This window comes from Tachypleus tridentatus, chromosome 10, assembly GCF_004210375.1.
Source record: "Tachypleus tridentatus isolate NWPU-2018 chromosome 10, ASM421037v1, whole genome shotgun sequence".
In the NCBI taxonomy this organism is placed as follows: Eukaryota; Metazoa; Arthropoda; class Merostomata; order Xiphosura; family Limulidae; genus Tachypleus; species Tachypleus tridentatus.
Genome location: NC_134834.1, coordinates 59,120,907 through 59,140,715, shown reverse-complemented (window position 1 = coordinate 59,140,715; position 19,809 = coordinate 59,120,907). Strand labels below are relative to the sequence as shown.

At 33.2% G+C, this 19,809-nt stretch overlaps 1 protein-coding gene across 1 annotated transcript in view; it reads left to right on the top strand.

The window, feature by feature from the left end:
- The first annotated feature begins 339 nt into the window (after nt 1-339).
- Nucleotides 340-19,809, top strand: part of LOC143229368 (uncharacterized) — a 32,947-nt gene continuing 13,477 nt past the window's right edge. Inside the window, exons 1-2 of the mRNA XM_076461602.1 lie at nt 340-758; nt 18,124-18,193. Coding sequence (XP_076317717.1) covers nt 422-758; nt 18,124-18,193 — 407 coding nt within the window. The 5' untranslated portion in view covers nt 340-421. The remainder of the gene's footprint in view (nt 759-18,123; nt 18,194-19,809) is intronic.

Genomic DNA, 19,809 nt, shown 5'->3' with positions numbered 1-19,809 from the left:
TTCTCTTCAAAATTCGCTTTTAAAGAGTGGACAAGAAAACGTTACTGATGTAGAAAGTTTTTTACAAACTGACTCCATTCATTCGTACACTGGGGATTCACTGATGAAAAAAGAAGACTTTGGTTATTTGCTGTTTAATGACGAAAAACTTAATTTTCAAAGTAAGGAAACTTGTATCTTCGAGAAGCGTAAAAACGAAAGTCATTACTTCAAAGGCGAACAAGCTTTTACAAAGTCTGGCAGCAAAATATTCAATTCGAAAATTATATCCAGTTCTTCAGATCAGCTTGATGAAGAGAACAGTTTGAATTTAGCACATGACAACAATAGCCATCAACATCGGGACACAGGAGCAGAACATTTCTCTAGTAATTCGTTTGGGGCAAACATCTCAACACAATGTATTTCAAATAAACAAAATATGGCTGACACTGACTTGGAACATGAACAAAAATCTGCTGATGATGTAGAGTTTTTTCAAAAATACAGTAGGTTCCTGGAGACAACCGAATTGAATAAACCAAGTAATGAAAACAATAACGAAAGCTACTTGCTCCCTCTTCCTGAAGACCACTGTTCTCTACTAACTAATGAAGAAGACAGTCATTTTCCCAGATCGAGAATTACATGTTCTTCAACAATTGGCTCTATATCTTCTAAGTTAACCCAAGCAAAATTTTATTGTTCTTCATCTCAAAAAATAACATTCCATCCTGTTTCAACGGATGATCCCGTATCTTTAGATAATCATCCAAAAGGTAGGTGATCTGTATTAGAAACTAACCACCTATACGTTTTATAATAATAAATACATATGTAATAATAAAATATGTTATACATATAGTATATTTTAGGTATGCACGAGGATATTGCAAGCATGGTTAAATGAATACCTAAATATATTTTGTAATTGTACAAAAATTTCTATTTTAACATTTTATGTACGGACTTAATTCCTATTCGTTATTTTACCTAACTATTTTGAGATTTAATGTTTAAACTACAACTTTAGAAAAATGAAACATTTTACCTGTGGAGTAACTGAATAATTTTAAATTCCGGCATGGCTTGGTGGTTGAGGCACTCAACTCGTAATCTGAGAGTTGCGGGTTTAAATCCCCATTACACCAAACATGCTCGTTCTTTCAGCCGTGGGGTTGTTATAATGTGTCGGTCAGTCCTACTATTCGTTGGTAAAAGAGTATACCAAGAGTTGGCAGTGGGTGCTTACGACTAATGCCTTTCCTCTAGTCTTACACTGCAAAATTAGGAATGGCTAGCGCAGATAGCCCTCGTGTAGCTTTGCGCGAAATTCAAAACAAATAAATAAATAATTTTAAATAATACATTTATTTTGGTAGCCTTCTCACCAACAGAGACTATTAAATTTGACTGAATGTCGTTATTTTTGTACTTTTTACGAAATATTGTTTTAAATAAACATAGCTTTTATTTGTATAGCACTCTACGATTCCATCTTACTATCCTGTGCCTGTCAATAGTAAAGCATATGTGATTTACAGTTGGAATTTAACCATTACTTTACCCAGTGGCACACCGGTATGTCTACCGACTTACAACGCTAGAAATCGAGTTTTGATACCCTTTGTGAGCATAACGCAGATAGCCGATTATATAGCTTTGTGTTTTGTTCGACAACAACTCCATTATAACTTTTTAAGGTTCTCACATTTACGTTTAAGTGTAAACTGTTAGTTTTAATATATTTAATCACTTTCTATTAGAACGATGTTTTGTTGTTAAAGGTAATACACTATTTTATTCATATTTTAAGTTTTGTTTTAGGCTTAATTAACTTAACGTGGATTGACTATTCTTATATTGGCCACTAATGTTAAGTGAAAGCTTTATTTAGAGACAACTGTTTGAGTAACACATATACTATTCACATATATAATTGTACATTTATACAACATAAGTGTCTGTTTATCCACGTGTGTAAACAAGTGTTGCACACGTGTCTTTTTGTCTTGTGTCACAAGTTATTGGGGAAAATTGGCTAAGCAAATTTCGATGAAAGTCGATAGATGAACTAAAATGGAACCCGTAAGATTGAGTAGAAATGTAAAAAAATCTGATAAACTGTTGAAGTAATTCAAGTGATGCAATGGCTATCACAGAGCTTTTATCTCAACTCAGTTTTATCTGGGATTTGATAGATAAAAACTTGACAAATCAAAAGTTACTTCCAAAGAAACTTTATGGAGTGTATTATAGATATTTGGAGTAAAATCCCATAGTCACTTGGATTAACTGTCTGCAGTTTTTAAAGCAAAAAAGAGGACACACAAAACTGTTTACTCAACTGAAGCATTTCTTCTGAGTTTTTGTTCCACTAAATATGAAGATTTACCTTCCATTGTTTTTGAAAGTAGCCTAAAATCTAATTTTTGATTTTATCTTAACACTTTTTTACAATACTGTAGTTTAATATGTAAATCAAGAGAATTCTCTATCTCATTAAACTGATGTATTTTTAAACTGCATTTATTACGTAAGTCGAACTTCTCTAAATAAACAAATATACTCTGAAGTTCATGGATGAGGACATTTTGAAACACAACCTATAACCCAGTTATAGATTCGCATATTTTTAACGTCTAGATGAAATAAAACATTTTTTTTTAAATCTAGCTACAATAAAATATAAGTCATGTGCATGAGTTTTAATTCTAGTTACTAAATCAGATTTACATACGTTTTATTTCTCACGTCTTCTCAGAAAGGTTTTTCTCCAACTGAACCAAAATACTTTCATTATGTTTTTGATAAATTTCAGGACGTGTTTTTTGTTTTGTTTTTTACAATAGTAGGTATCGACTCACGATTTGTTTGTATCAATAATTTATATCTGATTTTGTTTTCAAAACGTGTTTATTATGAAAATAATTACTATTGATTATATAATCCTAACAGTAGTGAGCTCCAAAGAGTCGTTCTGTGAACTTGTTACGAGATAAAAGTACTGCTATGAATGTCATTATTGTATTGGTAATTTTAATTTATATGTTTATTTAGGGAAGAAAGAACAATAAACGTTTACATCACTAATAAGGGGAAGAAAAATTTTGAAATGACGATGAATTATTTACAAACAGGATACCATAATGTGAAATAAATTTTATTATTATTACATTTTTGTGCCACCTCCTCTCCCAGTGACACAGCGGTATGTCTGCGGTCTTGCAACGCTAGGAACCGGGTTTCAACATTAATGGCGAGCATAGCTCATTGCGTATCTCTGTGTTTGATTACAAATTAATTATTTTAAAACAGATCCACATTTAGCTATTTGCAGTTTCCATCGCATGAAATCGAACTCCAACTTTTAACGTTGCAAATACGTATACTTACCGTTCTTCCACCGAGGACTTGTAATTAATTAGAGAAAATGAGAAAACTGAATACGTAAAGTCAAGTTTGACCTTGTCGTCGAATTAATTCGAATGGTTGTTATTAGTCAATCAGAGTGTATGAAAACCATTATAGAAACGATAAAAAATATTATTGTATTATAATTGTACACAAAATAAAATATTTTTACACTATGTATTACAAGTTGTTCATTATTCGGAAAAATACTATAAAAGGGTCAACATTTTAAGAAACGGATAGGGCAAAGAGCTAATGACTAGATTTTGAAGCTAGTTATTTCAATATGATTTAGTTATTGCCAATATGTTTTATAAACGTTTCGTGGATTTCAGCTCAAATTGTTAAGGTTTACCTGGATATTTTGTTACTTTTTAAATAAGCATCGTGCGAATAAATGAGAGTCAAATGGTTTCCCGCACTTACTAAATATAAAAAAATCATCACATATGTAACAGTAGTTGATAATGATGAGTCGTCGCTGTGCCTAACTCTTCCACTTTAAGTGTGAGACATTACGGATATTTATTGATTATTTCTAATGAATCTAACTGGAAGTTGTACTGCTTAATCAGAAGAAGGAGAGTGAATAAATTACAAATGTAAGTTCGTAAAAGGTAGTATCGATTTTTGGAGGTGGTGTGCACGCTCTGTTAAGTGCACCATGTTTACTTAGAGAAGCGGTATGTACGTGTAAACTGGTATATTTCCCAAGTTACACAATACACTTTGAACAGTTAATGTGCAGAAGAGGCACATCTATGGATCTGTTTGAACAACAAAATTCCTGACACAACTTGTGTTCTGATCCGTAATATTAGACTTCAGTTCATCACGTGGTTTAACACATGATATTTCTAGCTTTTTTTCATACCTACTCTCTTCATTGTAAACGTTAAGTTCAGCTTGCATATTAATCCATGTATTTATTTCGTATTTACAATTTTCTTATCTGCTTGAAAAGTTTTTCTTTGTTACAATTTTAAATTAAACTGAATAAATTAAAAATACTTAGAGATTCTAAAAACACTGTTAGCGTTGTAGTCTAGTTTACTTCTTTAAATATATTTTAATTCTCTATTATATTCTACGCTAATACCTTGTTTGAATCAGTTTAAGTCTTTGAGATTATAAATATTAAACATTCTACCCAAAATGGTTTTCTTTGTTGTTAAGCGCAAAGGTAGACAGTGGGCTATCTGTGCTCTCCTTACTGTGAGTATCTAAAACAAATATTTTAACGTTATAATCCTTCAAGCTTACTTCTGTTCCAGCGGGAAACTTACATATGGATTTCTCAAAGCTTCTGTAGAAGATAATTAATCTTCGTCACATTAGACATTTAGGTTCAAATACTAAAATCCTAGACTCAGAAGGTCTGGCTCTTGTTACAATAAGAAAAACAACAATGATAACCAAACCTTTTATTGTCATACCTGTGTGCTTCATTTAAGTCAACAACCACGTTTTGTAAAAATATTATTTGTATTAATTAATGGCAAAAACTACTAAGGTTATCTGCTGCCGTCCCTAATTTCGACCAACTAATCGTGTGGAAAGCAGCCAGTCACCAGAACCTATCATCCACCATTCACTCTAAGAGATAGACTGTCACTATTATAACGCATATTTAGCTCAAAGTGTGGGAAATATTTTATAGTATCGCAGTATTTGATTGTACAAAGCTACAGAATGGGTCATCTGTGCTCCGACCACCACGGATATAGAAACGTGTTTTCTTAGCATTATAAGTCCACAGACATATCGCTGTGCCATTGGGGTTGGGGGTGCGCAGAATTTGGACATAGCACACCAACCCAAACAAACATTTTAGGAGTTGACTGCAATTATTGCTCGAACTTCTTTATTTAGTAACATGAATTATTCTATTTATCTGTATAAATGTAGAAAACGGGTTTTATTTTGCGCATTAGAAAAAACTTCTGTCTTTGTCACCGAATATACATGATACCAATAGCTGACTTAAACTATACAATATAGTACCTCAACTTCATGCTAAATTTCATACAAGTTCTGACTTTTTTTTACATTGTACTTGAATCGCTCGTATAATCCTTCATTTTACTCAATCACTTTAATTATATTTCTTCTTAGTTATGCTATAAAAAAGTCACCCGCTGGTGCAGTGGTAAGTTTACGAATTTACAACGCTAAAATCAGAGGTTTGATTCCCCTCGGTAGACTCAGGAGGTAGTCCGATGTAACTTTCCTATTATAAAACACACATACGCTATAAGGAATCGAAGAATAAAATTGAAACACAAGTATTATAGAATTAAGTAGACTAAATATATGCATTTATGAGCTTGCTCATTCATCTCTTAAGTAATGTCCAATTTTAGGTTCAGAAAAAGAGAAATGATTTCAAACGCTTTTAATGTTACTTAATCGATAATGTACAATTATTATTAATTACTTTCTGCCAACGAGCCACAAGCTTCTGAATGCCACTTCTAAATATTTCTTGGGGTTTGGAGATAAAGAATGTAGAGTGGGTAGTTTTGACATCTTCATGTGTTCCAAGCTTTTTTCCATCAAAATAGTTCTGCAAGCTTCGGAATAGATGACAATCAGATGGGACAAGGTGTGGAGAACAAGGAGAATGTGGAAGTTTTTCCTGGTTTAGCTCTTCAATCTTTACAGATGTGATCCTTGCTGTATGGGGTAGTGCATTATGCTAATGTATCACAACACCTATGCGATTGATCAAAGCAAGCTTCTTTACTTTCAGTGCAACATTCAAGCGCTCTAACTGTTAACCACAGAAGTCTGATGTAATCGTTACAATGAGTGGCAGAAACTCAAAGTGGATTACACCAAAAATATCCCACCAAACGATTAACGAAACTTTCCTAGAGTGGAGGTAATTTTGGGCTGTGCTTTAGCCAGTTTATCTGCACTGAGCCATTGCCTGCGGCGCTTAACACTTTTACAAAATATCAATTTTTCATCTAACCTGTCCAAAAAAAGGTGAATTACGTTCACGAGTGTGCAGAGAAGTGCAAATGTCCATTCTTGCTCTATGGTTGGCTTCTGTCAAATCATGGAGGACCCATTTTCCAAGTTTTGACACCTCTTCCAGCTGTTACAGATGACGGTGGACTGTTGAATTGAGCCGCTGTGGTGATAGTTCTTCAACTGTTACACCACAATCTTCATCAAGTGCAGCCAGTAGCAAGTTATCATTAAACTCAAAAGGACGACCTGAATGTGGCACATCACTTAAGCTGTAGTCACCTAATCGTAGCTTCTAGGTGAAACCACCTACGACATTTTCTTTCATTGAGAGACTCCGCACCATAAACACCTTGAATGTTTCGTTCAGTTTTGCACTATTGACAGAAATAATGATACACTTTCTGTATTAAATTTTCTGACATTAATTATAGAATGACCTGATAGATTACAAATTTTATAAGTAGTATTTAAAAATTTACGAAGAGCTTTAAAATACTATGAAAATTCCACAGTTATAAAGTTTTACAAATATATTATTCCAAATGTCTTTATTCCGTTGAATGCCTTAGAACTATACAATTTCAATATAACAGAACTATGATAAACTCCCATTAAATAAAAACAAACTAATTTGTATATAATTTCAAAAGTCAAGTGAGATTCTGTATTGAAACACAGAAATGACTTAAATCTCAAATAAAATGAAATACGTTGAAGTCCAAAGTTACTAGTGCCATAAACGTATGGGTAGATAGTTTTATCTTTTGATTATCGACTGTCTTCGGTGGATCAGCGATAAATTTTAGGGCTTATAACACTAAAACTTGGGTTTCGATACCAGCGATAGGCAAAGCATAGATACCTCACTGTGAGGATTTGTGGTTAGTAGCAAACAATGATGGGGTTTATCTCTAAAGTATAGCCTAATGTTTTAAGAGAGTAAAGATCATTTCACTTTTCTGGTAATTTTACTTGACTAGATGTTTACAATAAAATAAGTAATTTTACAATAAATACAAGTAATAACATACTATATGACAGTATAAGACTCATTACTATTGTCTTTGTAGATAGAGAACATGAGGTGAATTTCGAGGGAGCTTTGTTTTTTCGTTTCAAATTATACCCAGCAGAAACCTACGAACTATACCAGAATTCTAAAATATGTAATGTTTGTCGTTAGACTCATGATCATATAATGTAATACATATTCGAATTAATTGCAATATATTTATAATACCTATCAATTAGAAGGATTATATTTCTTGTTGGTTGAAACCATGTAGAGTCATATGTAGAATTTTCGATATTAACTTCCACTAGCAAGTTAGTAGCGGTGACTCTAAAATCAATTCGTTATTTCATTTTCACATTGATTATCCACGCATAACCCCTAATGGAATTACCAAGTTATTAAGTCTCCAATTTAATGTTTAATTACGGTAATCTGCATAAGCCTAGCGTAGTAGGTTGCTATGGTGGCTCTAATGAACGTCACAATGCTTTTAGCTGTACCATGTGTATGTTTGTGAACATATACATTTGTATGTGTCGGTGCATTATTGCCAGGAACCGCGCTTGTCCAACGAAATCTATGTATCCATAACACAGGGAAAAGATTAACCCTGGTTGGTTGCCTTGCAGTCCTTCAATATAGGGATGTTGAAACTTAGATATTTCATCTCTTTGTTCAGTTGTGCAGAGTTAGTTGTTGTTTGTAGTTGGAGTAGAGGTTTAAAAGCTTTCACGTAAGTTTTAAGTTGCACTTTCTTACGTTATGAATCATTACTGGTCTCCCGAATTACGAAGACTCAGAATGTTAATGGAGGCCAGTGTTCAAGTACTGGCTGCAGATGGAGGTAAGTTGGTAGTAGCTTTGAGATTAACGGAAATGATGCTTGTAACGTTACTAGAACGGGAAGACCTGACCACTGATTCATTTGGAGGTATTTAGAATAATTTATAGACACTACACTAATAGGAATAAAAGAGATACGAATTTACTTCATGCTGAACTAATCTTTAGAATCACTTTGGGTTTGGTTTGGTTTGAATTTCGCGCATAGCTACACAAAGGCTATCTGCGATATCTGTCCTAATTAAGAAGTGTAAGGCTAGAGGAAAAGCAACTAGTCATCCTCACCCACCGCCAGCTCTTGGGCTACTCTTTTACCAATGAATAGTTGTAAAACATTATAACGCCCCCACGGCTGAAAGGGAGAACATGTTTCGTGTGACAGGGATTTGAGTCCACGATCCTCAGATTACAAGTCGAGTGCCTTAACCACCTGGCCATGCCGGGCCAGCACTTGATCGTCGTCAGAATAACTGGTTGCTGACTCTCTGTATGGGCATTTTTTGTGTAGAAAAAAAATAGTTCTATATTTTTATATTAATTTCTAAAAGTTATTGACAAAAGACAATGGAACAGGAAGTTTATATATGAACTATAAAAATAAAACAAATTCATTTTCGTGTGAAAACTTGCGTTGCTAAATATTGTTCAAGAGCGGGTAAGATAATTTCGTGCCATACGATATGTTTCATTGCAGCTATTTGCTATGATGTAGTAGCCACTGTTTCATTAGAATTATGAATTATTATGTAGTTGTTAAAAATAATTTGTAAACATTTATTTATACGATATTTTATGTTTAAATCAACGTATAATCTCTGTTTGTTGAGTACGTTTAATAAGAGAACATTGATTTAAAATGAGTATCACCCTGAAATTTTAGTAGCAAACATTATAGGGACAGAGAAGAAATGGAAAGGCAGAATTGGTAATGATTCTATATCTCTTCCCGACAAACTATATATTTCATGATATTGTATATAATAAAACGCTAACTATTTACAGCTGTAAAGAATGGAAGGAGAAATGAAATTGTTAATCTAAGATATTACTAGGACTTAATTAGTTACAGCATGTTATGTCACCTTATTGTCCCTGTAATGTCCTTTTGTATGTTAATAGTGAAATTTCAAAATGGGGATCAGTATCATTAGACGGCACTCTATGCAACAAATATAATTTCTATATCGTTCACCCTTCGTGCGCTTAAAAATATGTTGATAATAAATAAAGTTGGCACAATTATAGTAAATTGGTCGGTTCGCAGTCAGATTTTACTCTCTGTTGATGTCTCAACATTGCAAGATTTCTAGAAGAAAAGTCTTCAATTGGCATTCACTTACTGTTGGAAGTAATTTTTGGTCAGTGAATGATTGTGCCCCTATATGCATCAGCATGTGTGCTTGCGTGTTCTGAAATTTGCGAAAAGCTGCAAGAGGGCTATCTGCACTACCCTCGCTAATTTAGCAGTATATGATTAGAGAAAAGAGAGCTAGTCATCACAAACTCTTGGGCTATTCTTCTACAAACGAACAGTAGGATTGGCCATCACTTTTTAACGCTCCCAAGCTGAAAGGGTGAGCATGTTTGGTGTGACGGGGATTTCAACACGCGACCCTTAGATTGCGAGTCGAGCACCTAACCACCTGGCCATGTCGAGCTTGCATTAGCGTTTATTGTGTATATATATTGAGACCAAACTTCTAAGCTGCTACTCATCGCAAGCATAACCATAGATCGTTACTGAAGTCCCTGAAAATGGATTGTTCCTATTAAATAGTGATAACAATTAGGATATATCCATACGCTCTTACCCAATCAGTATCTGTATGCAACATTAAATACGTATTAATATTTAGACTGCGGCGTAATACTGATTCCTTGTTAGCCTCAGTATTGTTGTTTATGGACATTAGGTTTTAATTGTAGAGCGTAAAATTATTTTGAGAGTAAGACATTATCTTATCAATAAAGTCGCTTATTAGAACAATTTCTTTTAATAGTAGGGTTAATACCTGTTTTTGTTCTCACCGGAAAGTACAATGAATAATCAACATACACCCTACTTCAGAAATATTTATTGGTATTTCAAACTTAAACGGTACCTTATGCAATACCTGGACTAAATAATGATATTAGGAAACTTAATGTTCGTGTATAGTATTTTGAAACGCTGACCAGAGAGAAGAAATCAGTCAGAAACTCTTATTAGCTTTCTACTTATTAGCCATTGACCGAGTGTCAAAATACTGTCAGTTTTATAAGGCAGTCTTTGTATTTGTTTTTGAATTTCGTGAAAAGCTACACGAGGGCTACCTGTGTTAACCATTTCAAATAAGAAAAATATCTTAAGTGTTTATATGAATCGTTAGATCAAGGAAATAATGTGTATCAGGTTTTGCTTTTTCAGATACTTTGCCATAAGTGAACATGTTTTCATTTAACGTGATGAAGTCCAAACATGTCGTTATAACATTAATTTATAGTTTTCCATGGAAGGTTTGTTTGCTTATTGTTCTCTTCATCTGACATATCGAAATCCCATTTTTAGCATTCTGAACGCCCAATGAGCCACTAGAATATTTATCAATGGATAAGACTTGAAGACAACGTGTCAAGAAGAAAAAATAGAGAAAGAAAGTGAATTCATTCTTCCTTTTATGAATACATGTTATCTCGTTAGGTTTAATTTAAATATACGGTAAACCACTCACAGGTAAAAACTGCGAAAAAATAATATATAACTTATTTAAATTAACTTATGTATTAAAAATCTCTTAATAATTTAAGTTAAGTAGCATTAGCTATATTGCGTTTATTGTAAAATAATTCATGTGTATCCTTAGGGAATATGGCTAAATGGAAAATGTCATTTTCAATTAGTAATTACTAATTCCTTCGGGATTAAAGCTGCTTAAAGTTGAAGCGCGCTTCAAATTGTGCCTGTAAGGGATTTTTAACATGATTATGTCTCCATAAAGGAAGCTGATTTCAGGCTACGCCTGAGTGATTAAGTTAGTAAATGCTTTTTTGTACTATGTGTTACGCATTAATCTCTTTGAATTAAATATGTCTGAGTAACAAAATAAGATACGGATTCAGTCGCATGTACTGTACACCTTCCTAACTGTTTTGCGCTTTAAAAGTATAATATGATTGGTGCAATTAAGTGAACTATGTGGCTGGCATTAAGCCTTCTTTGAAAAAGATAGTTACCCAAATATCGTTAAAACATTTTAACGTTTTCAGTTACTTTCGAGTCGGTAATTGTTTCACAATAACATATTCGAAAAATTACAAGTTAATATCAGCAAAATTTTGAAAAATTCAAACCTTAAAGGTTTTAAGGCGTCACACACATGCTTTGTTTGTTTGTTTTTTGAATTTCGCCCAACGCTACACGAGGGCTATCTGCGCTAGCCGTTCTTAATCTAGCAGTATGAGACTAGTCATAACCACTCACCACCAACTCTTTTGACTACTCTTTTACCAACGAATAGTGGGATTGACCGTTACATTATAACGTACCCATGGCTGAAGTGGCTAGCATGTTTGGTGTGAAGGGGATTCGCACACACATGAAAACAATAAAAAAGTGAACTAATTTGCTGCAGCATCTTTAGATAAGGTGTTACGTTGCATTATTTTTCTACGTTTTATTTTCTTCATCTATAGTATAAAATAGTCTTTTCTCTTGCAAATGTATTTTTCAACTTTCAGCACCTTGATCTTCTGAGCAGAGGAAGGAAAGAGGGTTCTCATGTTCTTCTGTGCTCTAATGAAATGGCCTTACACAATAGAATAGATATCTCATTAATCATTTGGTGTGTTTGATAGTGTCACTTATTTTGAAATGATACATAACAGTTGCGTACGGTTTGAAACCAGAAAATAAAAGTACATTATAAAAAAAGTTTTTGTACGTGCTTATCAGGCCTACTGGTAGGGCACTTCGGGTCTCTGGATTGAATCTAGTTACCAAACACGCTCGCCCTTTCAGCTGTGTAGGAATAATGTAATGGGCAAACCCACTATTTGTTGGTAAAAAGTAACCCAAGATGCTCCAGTGGGTGGTGTTGATTAGCTTGCTTTTATTTTAATCTATTGCTTTAAAATTATTGAAGGTAAGCACAAATAGCCCTCTAGTAGCTTTAAGCGAAATTAAACAAAGAAACAAAGGTATTTGAAATTTTTATGACCCCCAAAAAAAAAAAACAACCAACAACAACAAAGTAGCAAAAGAACTAACCTTGGTTACTGATGTGTACGAATACATGTTATGACTTACTTATTAATATCGTTAATTTCTGTTTCTTGTAAAATAATTGTATTAGTTGAATGTTTTGTATTTATAAAATCTTTACGGAACGTAAGAATGGATGAACGTTTCTGAGTAAGTGCAATGATAACAAAAACAAAATTCATGTAATACTTTTGTAATTAAGTAGCATTCATCAAGTTTCTTGTACTTGTAGTTAGTAGTAGTATCAAAACAAGTTATAAATGCCTCGAAGTTCTGACCACAAAGTTTATTATTATTATTAATATATCCACCGTATTTCTCTTAACTTTATAATTTAGTTACTTCTGTATTCGAAAATTAGTCTTATTTTATGGTATGTAGTGTCTTTGTATTTTTCCTGATGATAGTTTGGTTGAAAAAGAAGTTTCTGGAAATATTTGTTTGTTTGTAATTGAACACAAAGCTGCATGATGGACTATCTTTAGTCTGCCCATCACGTGTATCGAAACCCAGTTTTTAGCGTTTTGTGTTAAGTCCACAAACATAATGGTTATGCTACTAGGGGGCGTTCCGGAAGTACAAAATTTCATAATTTTCTTCTGTTATATCTTTTGTAATAAATAATACACCGTGTGCATCTAATCTATTTCAGCTTTATTGGTGTTGAACATGTTTTACTTATTAATTATTTCACATCAGTACTATGAAATTAGGAGAAACCAAAACAATTTCCAAAAATCACCACTCCCGAATGGTTTTAAATTACTGTAACAAATGTTAACTTTCTCTACAATTTTTGTTCAACACAGGGATTTACGTAATTAACTAAACCTTTTGTAAACTAAAAGTAACAAGAAAGCTTACTTTCCAAAATAAACTGGATTTTAATTTCTTCCTGCATTAAGCTTCTGAAGATTTAAGTGCTATTAATTTGTAGTCTCGAATTTTAAAAGAAAAGCTAGCTTTTGAAGCTCAATACATCTTCTAAGTACACAGGTTGTCTGTTTGTTTGTTTGTTTTTGAATTTCGCACAAAGCTACTCGAGGGCTATCTGTGCTAGCTGTCCCTAATTTAGCAGCGTAAGACTAGATGAAAGGCAGCTAGTCATCACCATCCACCGCCAACTGTTGGGTTACTCCTTTACCAACGAATAGTGGGATTGACCGTCACATTATAACGCCCTACGGCTGAAAGGGCGAGCATGTTTGGCGCGACCGGGATGCGAACCAGCAACCTTCAGATTACCAAACGTTGTCATATTTGTGAGAAAATAATTCACCTAATTAGTCACATACACTTATGTAAATATCAACGATCAGGATAAGAAGTCCCAAGTGGTACCTGCTTTCCCAGAATACTTATATATTTGTTTTTTTTCAAATTTGCGCAAAACTACTCCAGCGGTATCTGTGTTAGCCATTTTTAGTTTTAAAGTAACAGACTAGAGCAGTGGTTCTTAACCTTTTTCAGTGTTTGCACCCCTTTCAAATCAGTAATCATTTCTCGCACCCCCTGGAAACTTAAATATAAAAATATAAAGCATACTCTTATGTAAAAATATAGATTTGCTTTAATTATTCATGGGCATCCTTGCACCCCTTGGGAATCATCTTCGCACCCCCTAGGGGTGCGGGCACCCCTGGTTAAGAACCCCTGGACTAGAGGAAAGGCAACTAATCAACGTCAGCTCTGGGACTTTTCTTTGCTAATTAAAAGCGAATTTGTAAGGACGAGCATATCGGTGATGAGTTCCATATTTATGACACACAGTCGAGCGTCCTAACCTTTAGACTTTGTCGGGCCTCTCTCCAGAATGTTGTTGAATGTAAAGCAGGATTGAAAGCATGAAGGCCAGTTTTCAATGTTATATTTGAAGTAGAAAAGAAAAAAAAGAAGAGAGAAAGAGAGAGGTATCACAATAATATTCATACAGGAATTAACCTTAAAGTGGATTTTTTCATTCTGAGACTCATGAGCGTAATTTTCCAATAGAAACACAATTTTTCTTTAAAGAGACAAAGAAATGAATAAAACTAAATGTTTGTCGACTTTGATAAATTCTGACGATACATTTATTTTGTGTTTGATCTAAAAATGTATGTTCATACTTTTTATTGCTGTGTCAAACTGTTATATTTTTCTAATATGTACAAATTCTGAGTACCTATAAATTTACCCTTTAAACAAAATAGAGAATAAATGTGAATGGATGGCTAACTTTTCTCCAGAAGAGGTTTTTGAACATATCAACCTCTGAAGTACTTCTGAAAACTTACGCTCCACAAAAACTAAGAAACTAGTACTGTCATGTTACATTTTGCATGTTCAACACCAAGATACTTGCTTACTTAAAATACTTCCAAAGAAAAAAAAACTATTGCATTTGATTGTTTTACTTATAGGAACCATTGTTTAAGGTATTCATTGAATTTGATTTATCTGCTTGCAGATCCTAACTGAAAAAAAAATGGCGGCTCTGAAAAATATTTCAGTAGCTTTGGTTACAATTTATTCTGTTGCGTTTATTTAGCACTTATGAATTCCAATACAAACTCAATTCTTTTTCTGAAAGAGTCTTCAGTATCGTCTAAGTGTGATACTTCTGCTTCATATCCATACAAGGCTTTGTTGACTCGACGATATATTGATTCAATGAATGTAAAGTTTAGATTAATCCTCATGGCATATCTGTAATTTATGCCTGTCTACCATTCTTTGTAATGTGTGTTAGATAGATAAACTTGAAGGAAATTTAACATTAATTTCGCAATCAGCTGTACATATTTTGATGTTTAAACTATTTGTTCTTAATTTTCATACATCCAGTTGAAATTAAAATTTCTCCAAACTCAAGAACTCTGTTATTAGATGCAGCTCGCTTTCTGATTGCGTTATACTGACGTCCTTGTAACTGTGACCCTCAACAGAACTGCTTAATCCGATTCTCCACTTCTTAAACTAACTCATAAAACATTATTTTACATTTCAATCTATTTTAGCTAGTAAATTCTTACTTTTCTAGACTCATTCACAACTAAAGCAGATAAATAGAACAATTTTAAAGATTATTTTTTAACAAATGTTTAAGAAATCAGTAAAACTAAATTCCATTTCATTTCACGTGATACTTAGGTCATGAATTTTGTCATGATTTTCGGTCAGTTAACACGTATTTCCAATATAATAAACCTTTAAAGCGATTAAACTATTTTTTATTTAAGTTGATTTCATAAGTTTTATTGAAAAATTTCCATGGTCTTTCAAATCATTGATGAAGCTTGTTGAGCAAAACACTGACCAAGTGTTTCTATTTCTTTGACAATTAATTGAGCCTTTTTTTCTTCGTAATATTTTATACTGTTTAACGCATAGGGTTGAGTATGTTAAATTGATACGATTTTGATTGTGCTAATCTGCAAGACACGTGACATCCACGACCGATGTAAATTCGCCGTGTACGGCATGTATCAGAAATAACTTTAAATATCGTTTGTCGTTTTTTAGGTAATATTATGCCATTGACGCGTGATCGCTTTTGGAAAAGGTTTGTAACAGTCCCTTCCCTCACAAAATAGTCATACACTAAAATAATAAAAATTGAAGAATATTCTTTGTACTTAATGACATCTGAAAACAAAGGAAAGTGGATCAAATTGGGGTACCAGATTGTTCAGAAAGTTATCTACAACCATTTTACCACAGTCGTGTAACAAGTGAGAATCCAAGAGCACAAAAGGTCAGTGGTATGCGTTTGTTTATGTGTCCCATACATCATTGCGCTATATAATCAAGAAGGATTAGTATTCATCAATATAAGACTTTCAGTCATACTTCCCAATCAACTATTGAATGTGTCATAAAATGAGTACTCATTCTATCCCAAGATATAGCACCCAAGTTGACAAAGACCATGCCTATGAATTTCTGTATGATCAAACTATTGAAACTGCCACAAAGAAACTGTCACCCCAGTAGACAGATGACTTATGGGAACTGTGCAGGAACAAATAGTATTATTTGAACATGAAAATATTATTAAGAAGTTTTATATAATAGAAACTACATTGCAGAACTATTATCAAGATTCATGAACGTCATGAACGTATTCATACCTTATATCATCTATTTCAAAATAGTGCTAGTTTCGAAAGTGGGTTATTTGTTAGCTGTTGTAAAGTTATTTCAGTAGTGTTTTAGAAATAGAGATAATCCACAAACGTAACGCCGATATAATAAAATATTTTTTCCAGTAAAAATTAGTGTATTTATCTTCATATACAATATTTTTGTGTCAAAGATATTGAGCACAGGCTCCAGGTCTGTGTGCCAATCTGTGAATGTGAAGTTCTGTCGTTTACATCCCATTACCACGAAAAATAAAAAAAATAAAAGTTCGCTGCTCTTTGGCTCTGTGGGTGCGTTATAAGAGTGACCATTTAATATCTGTGTTTGAAAAAAACAAAGATAGCTCAAGCACTGAAGGTGGAGTGAACACTAGTTTATTACTAGAAAAGTATGGACGGTTAAAGCAGAAAGGCAAAATTTAAAAACAAAAGTACTTCACTGTGCGTTATATGTCTGCTTTATTTTGTTGTATTTTTTTCCTAAAAAATGGAACAAAAGTGGATAAACCCTAACTCTATGAAATCTACTAAATCTTTGAAACAATAAGTGGAAAATTGAAACAATTGGTAAAATATGATAGTCAGGTGCTTAGCCTAAAATTATAGGACTGATGCATAAGAAATAATACAGAGAATTTGTGAGGACAACTTAATAAGACTTTGAGTGTGCATATATATATATATATATATATATATAAACAACATAAGTTCATTAATTTATCTTTTTTGTAGCATAAATAAGAAGTCTTTTGATTTTTATGCACAAGCAAATACGGCCTTTATATTTGAAACATATTGCATCTTAAAAGTTGGGTATTGTTCAGAATTATTTGTTTGGTTGTCCAATTTTGTACAAAGCGAATTGAGGGTCACCTGTGCTGAACGTTTTAAATTTTGAAGTACTAGACTAAAGAGAAGGCTAGTCAACACCATCTACTGTTAATTCTAAGAATACTCTTTATAAAGAATAGTGGTGTGTTATTCTTGTTAAGCACGAACAAGTATTTGTATATATTGTACGGAAGGAATAATCTCAATATATATTTGAGAGGTATGTATTAAATTGATTCTATATTACACTTTCTTTAAAGTTTTGATAGTTAAACTTTGTCTAAAGCTCTGAGGCGAAATTAGGTGGTATTGATGTGTTGACGTAAAATGCGGAAAAGTCGTGAAAGGACTTTGAAAAGTAATCAGTGTAAAGCGCAATATGTGCAAATTTAAAGACAAGTTTCCACGAAACGATGTATAATCTTTTGTGAGACTACAATGTCTAAATTACTGTCATGTCACAGACGAATTTAATTAAGAAATTATTAATTCTTTTAATCTACAGATTCTTCTAAAAAACTAAATAACACAAGAATATTTAAAGTTTAAACAAAAATGCATTTGACATATTGAAACCGGCTATTGTGTATGTTTGTATTTAGTAATTGTATGCATGATTTATCTTCCGTACTTTTTATCTAAAGATATCACTTATAATGAACATTATTAACGTATATTTGTTTTTGTTTCTTTTGCAGAGAATCAAGGTAATCGTTCAGAACATGACATTGTGGAGCATGCGGTAGAGCCATTGTCACAACAGTACAGGTAAAAATATATTTAAATAAAAAACAAGATTACATTTTACATTTTCAACAAAGTAATTAAGTTTAGTTTATATGTTGTAAACAGTAGTATAGGATGTTATTTTGGTGTCCTTTCTCTAACATCTCCTGTATTTTAAGTAGTTACAATATTAAATTATCAACCTTTAACGTATAATTTTTCTTATTATAAAATTAGATCTTAACCTTATCCTTTGCCACATATGAAAACAATTAGAACGTTCTAAGTTACAATGTAGATACTCAAATTTATCATTTGAATATGCAGCGCAATTAAAAAAATGAGAACATTACCTGCCTGAATGTATAGTGTCAACTGTAAAGTTTTGTGGAGGAGAAATAATGGTTTGGGGCTATTTTTCATGGTTTTGACTAGCCTCTTTAGTTCCAGTGAAGGAAAATCTTAATGCTACATCATACAATGACATTCTAGAAAATTGTGTGCTTTAAGCTTTGTGGCAACAGTTTGGGGAAGGCTATTTTTTTGTTTGAGCATGAAAATGCCCCTGTGCACAAAGCGAGGTCCATAAAGACATGGTTTGCCGAGGTTGATGTGGAAGAATGATCAGGGTTTTTTACAACATAGTCTGTATCATTGACTTCCCGAACAACCTCAGACGTACCATGGTACCTAGCTTTGAGTGGATGTCCCATAGTGGGTAACAATACTAAAATCATATCACTAGAACGTAACTTACGCTTGTCAGCTTTACGGTCATAAACATTTTTCATTTTAGTTTAGGATGACTTCCAGTTTTCCCAAACCAATTTACAACGCACAAGACTCTAGACCCAAACTTGGAAACGTAATTCAATAAGTGTCTTTCTTTTGGGTCATTTTCCAGCCATTGTTCCGATCAAAATAAGCCTTTCTGTCGTGGGCAAATTCCATATGTTTGATTATCTTTCTTGCGATAACATCGACAGTTTTGGCGATAAGTCTCTGGTACTGCTTTCTAGCCATCCCAGTGGCACAGCGGTATGTCTGTAAACTTAAAACGCTAGAATCCGGATTTCGATATCCGTGGTGAGCAGAAAACAGGTGGCCCATCGTATAGTTTTGCTTAATTACAAAGAAACGAAAAACAAACTAATTCGCATGGTTTACCCCTTTTTCTCATAACTTGCAATCTTCTAGAAAGAGAGCTGCATAAGGTTTTTGCACTTTACCAGTTAAAATACTTTGTAATAATAATAAGCATTTTCCGATGGACCATTCGTGTTTCGACAACTTTCTCAAAATGTAAAAGAAATGTTTATCAACTTTATTTTCATTGTATAGTGGTACTTTAACATTCGATTAAGTTCATAATTGTCATTTTGCCTTGGTTGATCGAAGTTGATTGTAACTTCCATATCTTTTAGCTTAATTTATTTTTCGGCTTCATTGCGTGCTTTCTCCGCCTCGAGACGTTTATTTTCTCTTTCAGTTTTGATTTGAGCTTGTTTGAACTCAATGTTTTTCACTTCTAGCGAAACCTCTCTAACTTATCTTTATCACTAAACTCCGACTGCTCAATGGGGACACTAAAATATTCCCCTAACAGTTCCTCAGACATAATCATCGACTAGTATTTCCTTAATAAGCTTTTCAGTTAT